At 38.7% G+C, this 12259-nt stretch overlaps 2 protein-coding genes across 2 annotated transcripts in view; both read left to right on the forward strand.

The window, feature by feature from the left end:
- Positions 1-12259, forward strand: part of LOC310722064 (oxidative stress-responsive serine-rich protein 1-like) — a 190834-nt gene that overhangs the window by 88928 nt on the left and 89647 nt on the right. The window lies entirely within an intron of this gene.
- The window catches only part of uqcc1 (ubiquinol-cytochrome c reductase complex assembly factor 1), a 29256-nt gene that overhangs the window by 11217 nt on the left and 5780 nt on the right, over positions 1-12259 (forward strand). The window contains exons 6-7 of the mRNA XM_083534387.1: positions 1415-1523; positions 11784-11861. Coding sequence (XP_083390513.1) covers positions 1415-1523; positions 11784-11861 — 187 coding nt within the window. The remainder of the gene's footprint in view (positions 1-1414; positions 1524-11783; positions 11862-12259) is intronic.

The following is a 12259-nucleotide window of genomic DNA, read 5'->3' on the forward strand; positions in this document are numbered from 1 at the left end:
AGCCATTACCATTAGGAAATGCAATAAATATGAAGGGGTGTGTTTGTTCTGTAACAATATTTAGTGGGTATAACGTGTCAAAGAAACATCATGCCAGAACCCAAATGTTTCCCAGCAGAACGTTGCCCAGAGCATCACACTGCCTCTGCCAGCATGCTTTCTTCCCCTAATGCATCCCAGTGCCTTCACTTCCCCACCTATGCAACGCACATGCACCCTGCCATTCACATGACGTGATTTCATAGACCAGACCATTTTCTTCCATTGCTCCATAGTCCAGGTCTGTACTGGACCATGGTTCTCATTTTACTGGTTGTTCCTCCTTGGACCTCTTTTTGTAAATACTAACCACTAAATACTGGAAACACCTTCAAGACTAGCCATTTTGAAGATGCTCTGTCACAATCAACTAACTATCAAAATTTGATTCTTTTCAATGCTCAGGCCGTTATGCTGCACATTTTTCCTGCTTTCAACCCATTAACTTGGAGAACTGACTGTTCAATTGTTATCTAAAATACCCCAACCTTTAAAAGTGGTTTAAATGTTGTGGCTGATTTTCGTTTCCATAAAATCTTACATTGGGATTCACGTATCGAGCAGGATATAAAGGATTTTAACCCCAAATTGCTTGATAGATATTTTGCACAAAAACTTTGGTATTCATGAAAATTCTGTTGTTTCAGAAAATATGAATTTGTTTTAAGACTTGTAAAGATTGTATTATATTGTAGAGTTTAAATTGCATGTTGTAATTAATAATCGAACACGTGAATATAATGAAGTTTCAAATGAATTGGATTATGGGGAAAAAAAATAAAAAAGAATTATAGCCAAGTAATGCTACATTCACATAGAGGATTAGAAGCTAGTTTATTTGAGGGACAGCGCATGTAGGATGTTTTTGAGACAAGGTAAGGGAGGTCGCGATTGGTTTGGACATGTGCAGAGGAGGGACATGGGAAGGAGAAAAAGAGAAAGGCCAAGCAGAATATTTATGGATGTGGAAGGGAATGTGATGTAAGGGTAGACCTGCAGGTAGTTAGAAAGAGGCAGATGTAGAGGGCAGGGAGTATGGTGATGGATGATCTGCTGTGGCGACCCCTATAGGGGGCAGCCGAAAGAGGAAGAAGAAGAATGCTAGGTTCACATGTCCTCTCTTGTTTACATCACCACAGCTGTGCAATGAGGTTGCCGGTAGGTGTTTCTAATGGTTGCCATTGTCTCTAGTGGTTGCCAGTAATTTTTATCTGTGAATATCACAACCGACATTCCACTATTGACAACAAAGGCCCACATTAAATCACCAGTGATCTATTTTGCTGGAAATCAAGTCACTTTGTCCAACTTGCTACATGTGTGATTGAAGTGTAATTTCTCTAGTACATTTTTATCCTGTATCTCTCTTTTGCAGGATGTGTTTGGTGAGGATGAGGCAGGAAGGCAGAGAAGGGAAATTTATGTGTCGCTACATCGTCCATTCTATGTGGGAGGATGTAGAACAGCGAAGCAAAATCATGGGGGTAAGTTTCAAGTGGAATGGCCTTTTGTGCCCATTACACTTATTTCACAATACACATGTAATGTTATGAAAACTTTTGGCAGGTGTGTCAACAAAATTTAATTACATTTGTTACTGTTGTTTTGGTGCCATCTTAAAAACAAAGTGTATACTGATTTGCACAATTAATGTTTGTGTCAGAAAATTGATATAGAACTCTGCTCTTGTACCTTATGTAACACCTGGTGGGTGCAGTATGTCATCATGTTATTTTGTGTGATATTGTGTTAGGATGATGCACATGGATAGATGGATGGATAGATATTTTAGTGTTTTAGTAGATATAGATATCTTTTGATCTTCTACTATGTAAATGCATAAACTTCAGGGGAAAAAATGTACAAGCTTTAACCATTAGGACTTTGTAGTCAGTGTGTCACTTAACAGGCAGCAAGGGAGATTTAATAAGGCTTTGATAATATACTTTCTCTTGGTACATATGCTGGCTGCCATGCTGAAGCTAAGTTACAAAGAGCAAAGCAGCCAATAAGCAACAAAATAATCATAACCATCCAGCTTATGAAAGCATACACCTTTCAGTATTTCCTCATACAGTCACTAAGACTTATTTTGTGCTTTTCCAAGATTGTAATTCTATGAGCATTAGGTAAGCCAATGTCTAGGGTTACACCTAAACTGCAGCTTTTGGTTTCACACCATGGCTGTCAATCTCAAGGGTGAAATAAGCAGCATTGGGCAGACTGTGTACACCTCATTTAAAAAAAAAAAAAAAAAAAAAAAAAGAATATTGTACCTAAGGAGCACAGAAGGCGAACATTGTATTTGCGAATTACATGTTCAGCTAAAAATGCATGCAAGCCATAAATTGAGATTTGGGAAGCTAGTGTTCAACTTTATTTAGAAGAGACTGGTTGAAACCACAAAAGTTATAGGTTAATTGTATAATGGATGAACCTGTTGTTCATTGAAAAGTTTATGTATATCTTGAACACTATAAAATGTTTAAACCACCTGGCACACTTGGTAGTCATGTGCTCTGATATCACCCGCATGTTGTAGTGTTGCAAACTGAACGTGATTAGGTTAATTGGGATTATGTCACAGATATCTACAAGGGTTTAATTAAACAAAGAGGAATCAATAGAGTTCTTTACAAATGAAGACATTTTAAAGCTATGATACAATAACAATCCTTGTTCAAATGAATGGTTACTATAAAAAGTAATTCAAATTATTAAATGGAGTCCAAATATGTGCAGGTATAGTGTCACGTAATCTCTACATCCCTTTTTGGTAGAAATTAGAACATTCATTAACAGGCCTCATAAAGATCAAGGAGCTATCAACATGAGTCCAAAGCTCTGGAGAACAACCAGAGTAGGGATAGGGTTTGATGATGACAACAATTTTTTCCCATTTTGAACATCCTCTAGAGAGCCATTTTTTCCATTAATAAAATATTTAAAACATATTTATTAAAATTCAGTGAACAGGTAATGAAGGCATTAGTCAGAGAAGCAAGTAGGAGACCAAGGGCAACTCTGCAGGAGCTGGAGGGCTTCACAGCTCCGAACCATAGCCCTGAATTTCCATAAAGCTGTGATTTATGGACGAGTGACAGAAAGAGGAAAATCCATATGAGTTTGCCAAAAGGCATGTTGGAGACTCAGCAAATTGAATTTTTTTAACATTAGCACAAAGAATTACACTTTTCATCAGCTGAGTTCTGGGAAACTGGTCAGGGTTGAGAGCCAGATGGATGACTCAAAATGCAGGTCAATTCTAGAAGAAAACTAATTCCATTCTGTAAGTGTCTTGAAGCAGCAGCAGAGGTTTGTCTTCCTTAAGGACATCAACCATGAGTAAACTTTAACCGGGGTGGTTTATAACAATGACTTACTTGTGCTAAAATAGACCAATCATAGGCCAGGCCTCAATCACTATGAATATGTAGTAAGTTTTAAAATTGCTGTCGACCAATCGATTTCATAAAATTTGGGGTAGAAGAATGGGCAAAAACAATTATGATGCAGGTAATATTAAAGGTATATCCAGTCCCTTAGGCTTGTATATCCACCAAGTACTGTCCCAAGGGTTAAATACATATTAAACAAACCTTTTTTTTTTTTTGTTTATTTAACCTCTTTGGTAGAAAGAAAGAAAGAAAAATAAAAAGTTGATGGCTGGTTGTGAAGCCTATGTCAGGACTGAAATATCTCCATCTACCAGAAATGAGGGCTCAATGAATCGATTGATGGGAATAAAACTTTGAGAATTAAACTTTAATGAGACTTGTAGAAGCCACACAGAAGATGAGATGGATGTTGGTTTTACTATTCATTCGCTGCATGTCTGCAAAGTCTACTTTTTAAACAAAGGACATGGCATAGCTTTCTCTAGTTGATCCTCTTTCTTTGATTGATTATCATTGAAGTAAAAGGCATTTGCGCATGGAGGCATGTCTCTGCAGGGACTATTATATAGATGTTAAATGTGATTTTACGTCTAAGTGGTGCTGCATTTACAAAACTATTTACCTCTCAGCTGTTTGAAGTAAAATTGTGGGTGCTTTTACTGAACCATATGAAATCACATTTCCTCAAATGAAAGCTGGCGTGTTTGAGAACAGCCTGATGATTTCCACTGACATGCCAAATACCTAATCATTGATCAGACAGACTGGGTGTAAAACAAATGCTGTTTTTCTGCAACCCAAAGTTGAATGAATAGGTTTGAAATTGTGTGACTGTATGTGAATGATTTGCCTAGCAAAGGAGCTTAAACTATAAATATAGAAGTAGTTATTTTGTATGCAATATGGCAACTGTACATGGGAGAGTTTGTTTCATATATGTAATGAGAAAACATAATGTAATGACCCCTATAAAAACCTTACCGGTTTCTGCACTTTCAGCCAGGACAATGCATGATTAGAAAATGAATGTGTGATTGATTGATCTGGTGTTGATGCTGCCCTATTTCATTCAGTTCTTGATACAAATGGATATAGTTGAAAGAGGATAGCAGATACAACACTTTAAAATTTTTTTGCAAATTATTACAGTGACCTGCTGTAATTGAAATATATAATTTTTTATTTTGATATTGCTGATACGATGATATGCTAATGAAATAACGTTATTAAATCAGCCACAGTAAATATTTACACACGCGCAGTAATTTAGTGCAGCATGTATAATGAGTGAGCAAGTTCAAGACCATTTAAAAACCTTTTCAGCCGTTCCAGCAACGGACGCTACACAGAAAATCTATCAGTACCGGTTAATCGGAAAACCGATGAATCGGTCGACCTCTAATTAAGATCTTGAGTGCCTCCACTTATTTTGCCCCACTGGCTAAATATGAGCAAAGAAGGCTGTGAAAATTGTCTTTTTTTGTTTAATCTTCTAAATTTATGTTGAAAAATGTAATCCAGGACAGCCTACTAACTATCTTTACCAGTGTCTGTTGTAGGCATTTCATGTAGTCTGCCCAGGTGCTACCATGGGTTATCATATTATACAGGTATGTAGAAGAGCATTCTTTACAGCCCTGGTGTACTCTGTCAATTAGCCTCTGGAAGGTGGAAGTCTGTGAATTGATCCTAAAGGTGTATGGCCAGGAAGTTAGGTCGAGTGGCACCTACCAGTACCACTTACATATGTCCAGCATGGTGATATACAGGGGCTCTTCAAGAAGTCATCAGTTCTCGCTATAGGGTAGGCATCAAACTTGGACTGTGCGTTAAACTTCTGGACAAGCTCTCATGCCTTTCTGTCTTTCTTTCTTTCTGTCTTTCTTTCTCTTATTCAATTTATATTTTGTTTGTTTATTTATTTATTTTAAAGATTATTAAAGTGCTGCTCCATTTACCTTGTGGAAGGTTCTGTTACTTCCAGGCATGATGATGTCCTGATTCCCTCCCTCTGGGGTCCTGGAATCCTGTTAAGTCTCTGCCAGTTGAATCAGTAAGGTGAATGCAGTGGTCTATCAGTTCTCTCTGCCCAGGTTTCAAAGATGAGATGTGCCTAATGAGCTCGTAAAGTTTACCCCTTTGGGATTTCTCCAGGTGATCTATAGTGTTGCTGGCTCTATCCGCCTGTCTGTGTCTAGAGCTGGTTATCTTCCTCCATGTTCTCCACCTTCTTAACAGCAGCATGGTCTCAGAAGTCATTATTCTGACTCTTTCCACTGTTTTCGTAGGTTAATGTGGTAGATTTAGCACACCGTTCAAGTGTCTCGGTGAACGAATTAATTTGTTTCCAGGTTCATGGTCCCTGCCATTTGGCCAACAGTTTATTTGTTGACAATGGAGTAATGGCAACACATTTTTGCCCTGGCTTGTACTGGAGAAGCTTGCATGCTGGTTCTTTTCTTGGGCTTGTTGTGGTGTAAAACTGGGAAACAACCAAAGGAGTAACTTTTCCAGTTTGCACATACAACACATTTTCAATAGCAAATCAATTATCACATTTATTAGGCACAGTTATCTCAGTAGCTTTTAGAACTAGAAGTTTCAGTGTCTCTCTCTGAAACTGGTTGTACCCTTTTTTCTGGGCTTGTTGTGGTTGTTGCAATGTTATCCTTTGATTGTTCTTTGTCGCTTCGGTCGATCCCTGAACTGCAGTGCAAACTTTATAGTGCAAGGAGAGTGACAAAAGATCTGTATCAGCTGTAGTGGTCCCCTAGCTCTTCTCATAGAGCAGGGGTGGCCAACCAGTCAGAGACCGAGAGCCACATTTTTGACCGTGTTCCTGCAAAGAGCCACATCATACACGTGGGCACACATGAACATCACCCATCCCTTCCTCTTACACACACACACACACACACAAGCACACACACACACACACACCTCTGCTCAGCCAGATTTATTGTAAATGTCACACACCAACATAATGACAGAAATTGACTCCTACAGTTCTAAGACGACAGGACAGTCATTTTCAACAATGAACATTGTGTGCACTGTCTCACACACACAAACTCTGTTTAACCAAGTCCACAAACAAAAATATAATAATTTACAATAGCGTTTTTCTTTTACTGTGCATGTTACTTAGTGGGACTTTTGGCATTCTTTGCCTTAAACAATCCCCTGCAAATCTGCCTCGTATTCCGTTGTTACCACTCGAAGCATTTCACTCGATGCTTTGATTTCACGTGTTTCAGGGTAGAAAACAAGGACTTGGTGGGTTTTTTTATGCGCGTGTTCACTTCGCTTGAGTTTAATACGGTGTTTTCGTCAAATGCGCATGTGCGTGAGATGACTATACCGCAGGGGTGGGCAATACATTTTTACAAGGGGCCACATGAGAAACCTGAATTGTGTCAGAGGGCCACACCAACGATAATATTTTAGGGACGCACCGAAATGAAAATTCAATTCAAATGTCAATTAAATCCATAATTTTTTGTCTTATGCCTTTTGCCTTGGCACCATCACTGGAAAACTTTCCTGCCTTTTCAAAAACGTCCTCTACCGACGGAGTGCGCATGCTCGGATTGACTTTACTTTTCTGCGCTGCGTTCTTCTCATATTTAGAATGGCAATCGAGATGTTTGGATTTCAGGTGATAAATTAAACCTGACTTGGAGAAACTCTTTTCAGATACACCCCCTCTTGAAATTTCAGCATTGCATGTTTTGCAAATCACTATCCGCACAGCGGAGACATGTTGCTCTTATCCAGATAACCGTGTGCTGGCTGCGCTTTTTTATTGCGTCATTACAATTGTGTTTCTGCCGTGTTGTTTCGGTGATTAAGGTATTTCCGAAAATTCTCGGTGCATCGCTGTAATTTATGATTGGCCTCATGCTAAGGTCTGATATACCGCAAAGTTTCCCAGTAGGGGCAAGCTCATTTAAGTCTTAGAAATACCGTATTGAACGTAAGCAAAGCGAACACACACATTAAAAATCAAACACACAAAAATCGATATGAACGTAAGAGCCGCATGAAACCGGCCAAAGAGCCGCGGGTTGGCCACCCCTGTCATAGAGAATCATAGAGACAGAAACCGGTGGACACTTGCCTGTATGCAAATAAGACAAAGGACAAACCTGAACTGTGTTGGCAACAAACTACTGGTATGCCTAGCCAAGAAAATAGCTGGCTGAGGACATGAATAATCTTGGGTATAGAAACTGTGCAGAGAGGAAAGACTTGTGGATAGCGTGTGGCATAGTCACAGAAGACCAGGATGTATTGATGCTCTGAACTGCTTTTCAGACCATCCATCGAGAGGAGTTATAAAGGTGCTCTGCTCCACTGATGCACTGAAATTTTGGCCGGTAGGACATGTAGTGCAGTGTAGTATAACATCAGTGTACATTTTGGCCAATAAAAGCGTGAGCTAATGCATGAGTAGGTCTTCTGTTGGGCAGAAGGTCTGTGGTGGAAGCCTCGAAGGTCCCAATGACCCTTTCCTCTTCTGGAACGTCCACCATGTCCAAGGCTAGATCCTCCTTAGCTACAGCCTTTGGGGTTTTTTTGGTAGTGTAAGCTGGCTTTTCTCCTCTTCAGTGCTTTCTTGCAGGTAGTCATACTACTTCTGTCACCATATGTGATCCAGCAGGTTTGCTGGAGATGCTTGTTGAGGCCTGCGAAGATTAAAAAAATGTGTAAAATGATGGCTCAACCAACAATAGATTAAATATGCCAAAGATATGGAATTTATTAACAGTATGCTCAGTGAAGGGTACAGTTGTGATGCAATATAAAAAAAAAAAAAGAAATTCAACCAATAAATATGTACATATCTTGCATATACCCATAAATAAATGTTGCGGGTAAAAATAGCATGCAGCACCTCTGCTGTGCACTCGCTTATGACACAATCTACTGTAACCTGATTGGCTGGTTAATCAACCTGGAAATACCCACCCTGAAAGTCTGACTACTTCCATTACTTACAGATAAATAAATAAACTGAATGGGAAACAACTCAAAGATTCAAGATCATGTGTGTGTGTGTGTAAGGGACAGGGAATGCTGGGGAACTGCAAAGAGAAAAGATATACCCATTTGTTATTGGCGTTACATGTGCATCCGCTACACCGACTGTAGAAACAACAAGGTAACTGTTTGTGGGCCAGTACTGTTGTGTCACACCTGTGATGTCACTCAATCACAAAAAAAATTACAACATATGCTTTCATGGCTATCCAACAATTGCAATATTAAATGTTAAATATATGCATTCCACAATTATCGACACCCTATGATGAGCCTGGAGAATGGCAAGGTATCCTGGACCGAATCTTTTCAGAGCCTACAAATTTTAAGGTGCTTCCTCTTCTAATCACACCCCAGATTTTCTAGGTCACTTTATAATGGACTTGATTACAATACTAAGCTTATTGGATATTCTAAATATTACCACCAATTTGTCAAATAATTGAGGCTGCTTATACAGAGGATTAACAGATTTAAGTCAGCCAATTGTATATTTTGTGTCAAATGATATGTATGTGTACTTTCTTACCTCAGTGTTTGACTGGTGTAATGTTGGCTAGTTTCCTTTTAAAAAATGCCATTCAGCGGTCCAATAAACATTTTACCTAACAATACTGTAACCGGCTGAATATATTTCCAGCAACCTGTTGTGTTCTTCACAAACCCAGTTTAGATATTTTAGTCAGCACAATATTTATACAGGTGCAGCAGCATCATTTATCACATACAACCACAGGATACTGTCTTTAATCCGTACGTCACTGTGCTGTCACTGCATTTGCTAGCTTTGATTGAGCAGTGCACAACATGGAAAAAGAAACCGTAACGACATTTACAAACCTGAGCCAACACACAATGGCACTATGCAGCAACTGTAGTCATTTAGTGCTTCATTGGAAAAAAGTCTAATGTTACTTGACTTTTAGGAATGATTCATAAGAATGTGGGGGTGGGGTTAAGTATGAGAAAGTGAGAAATTAAATCTGGACTGTAGGGTGTTTTAAAATGTGTATCACCAGCTCTCCAGTGTTTTTATAATTGGAATATTAAGTAAAGATTTCTTGCCTGCTTTCTAGTGTAAAATAAAATATTGAATCTGACCTGTGCCTTTTTAAAGCTTCTCAGGGTACACTTATTATATTCATATTCCTTTCTGTCATGGTAAACCAATAGCTTTTGAAGCTCTTGTTCTGATGCTCGGTCTAATCCCAATACTACTCTATGATTGAGTTGGCGGTAAATGTATTATAATGTTATGGGGGTAAATTATAAACCCGCTATCAAGTGAAGGGAATAACAGTGATCGTTACAATGGCACCTGTGAGGTGGGATAAAAATGGCTGAATGTGAGCAGTCGGTGCTCAAAGTTGATTTGTATGGACCAGTAAAAATGGACAAGTGTAAGGAACTGTGATTTCTAGCAACTGGATCAGAGCATCTCCAGCATGTTTGTGGGGTGTTTTTAGTGTGCAGTGGTTAGTACCTACCGAAGGTTGTTCAATGGAAGACGACAGGTTCAGAGGCACCAAAGCTCATTCACATTTGGAAACTGAATAAAATACCACTGCCAGCTACTCGCTGCTCTTATTTTATACATAGTTTTATGAAGGCAAAGTAAACTGCAGCCAATAGTTCTGTACTTTATTACAGTACATTATGGGGAAACAGTGTGGGGAAAACATCTGTTTACCTTTTAGCATGTGCGTCTATTACATATATGCCTCTTTCACCAACCTCTGTGTGTGTGTGTGTGTGTGTGTGTGTGTGTGTGTGTGTGTGTGTGTGTGTGTGTGTGTGTGTGTGTGTGGAAAAGGGACATATATTTTTTATGGTGCTATACATTACTATGACACAGATGTGAACGAGGTTAATGAGGTGTGGCGAGCCATTTTGAGGGGCGTTTCATTTCAAATTTATTTACTTTAGGTTTCTGGACACTGACAACAGCATTAAAGTGGCAGCAGCATGTTGACATCATTTTCCACTTCAGCCTTATGCCACTTTCTGTTAGGAATTAGCATAAAGAGGTTAGCCAGGTTTAAAATTATGATTATGTTAACTATATAGGAGAGGCATTCTGTTTTCTGCTCGGTCACTAAAACATTTTTTTTATTTATATTTATAAGACTAGAACAGGCCAGAGGAAAAGTCCTGTAAAAGCAGCATGAGCAATCACATCTGACAGGTTTGCAACAGGTTAGCTCAGTGTAAGCAGGGCAGCACGTCTCTCACCCAAACTCTCGTCACCATTCGGTTACTCAGGCTAATTGTATTGAGTGAAGGAAAACACTTGTCATTTGTGCTATGTGCCACCAGGCCTTGTTGAATTTCCATTCAGTCCATCACTTGTGTGTAGAAACACATTTACACACACACAGCCCAGCATCTGGCTGGTGTTTCCACACCATTTTCAGGGTGTATGTTTTTCTAAGCAGTAGTACGCATTTCCAGGCAGGATTGTGCATAAACAGCACTTTCTAGCCTTAGTTCTTGGGTTGTACAAAATGAGTTGGTGAGCTTTAGTGAACTTAAGAAATAGGAGTATAAAGATGAAGTATCGGGAGGAAAATTAAGCGTGTGTGTGTGTGTGTGTGTGTGTGTGTGTGTGTGTGTGTGTGTGTGTGTGTGTGTGTGTGTGTGTGTGTGTGTGTGTGTGTGTGTGTGTGTGTGTGTGTGTGTGTGTGTTTGGGGGGGGTGTTGGAAGTAAGAGGATAAGTGGGAAAAGAAAGACCAGAAAGCAAAAGTGTGTGAAGGAGGTAAACCATAGCCAGATGAGAGTAATTATTGGTAGGTCTCTGTAATCATGTACAGGTGCTTTGCTTTACTTTACTGTGCACTCTTGTGTGCGCACACACACGAGCCCAAACATATTGAAGATTGCACAAACATCTGTGGAAGTTTTATATAATACACTTTCATTTCCGGCCAATGATGTTAATGAATTAAAAATGAAAAATAAAACCTATTTTTGATTTATAATAAAAAAATATTTTTCACATCTAAGAAGTATATGCTCTGGGCTCAATAGATCTTCATACCACAAATAGCAAGAAAAGGTCATGTATGTAAAAAAAATAAAAAAAATAAATCTAATAAATGGAGCTACAAATATTTGCTGTAGATATTCTTTTATTTGAGAGTTGCATTTTGACTGGGCACATTGTACCAGTTGTAAATATTTTGTTCAAAAGGCAGACCCCCACCACCACCTAGTGGAATTTTTTTTCTTAGGTGTTTTTGCACCACCTTGTGGTTTTAAAAAGAATCAGGCAATATTTATTTATTTATTTTCCCCCCCCCCAGATTGATGCAGTTCATAGGAAGCAGAGTATGAGGGCTATGACTGAAACATTTTATGCTGCTATTTTTGGATATGATGAGGTAAGTTTCTTACGCCATGAAGCACAAATATAGACATAAGCATACACTACGTTGGGAGCCACTTGTCTTTATTTTACTTGAATGCTTATTTTTAATTTGTTTTGTTTTTTTGTTTTTTTTTATCTGTACTAGGTGAACCAATACAGATCAGCCATATCATTAAAACCATAAATAAATATAATTTATTAAAATAAATATTATTGATTATAGTAGCACCTGTCATGGGTAGGGATACTATTGGGAGCAAGAAAAAAATGGACAAGCATAAGGACCTGAGTAATTCTAAGGGCCAATTTATGATCACTATATGACTGTGATAAAAGCATCTACAAAACTGTAGGTTTTATGTGGTGCTTCCAATATCCAGTTAGAACCTACAAAAAGGTCCAAGGAAGGAC

The sequence above is a fragment of the Silurus aristotelis genome (assembly GCF_946808225.1).
Source record: "Silurus aristotelis genome assembly, chromosome: 2".
Classification (NCBI taxonomy): Eukaryota; Metazoa; Chordata; class Actinopteri; order Siluriformes; family Siluridae; genus Silurus; species Silurus aristotelis.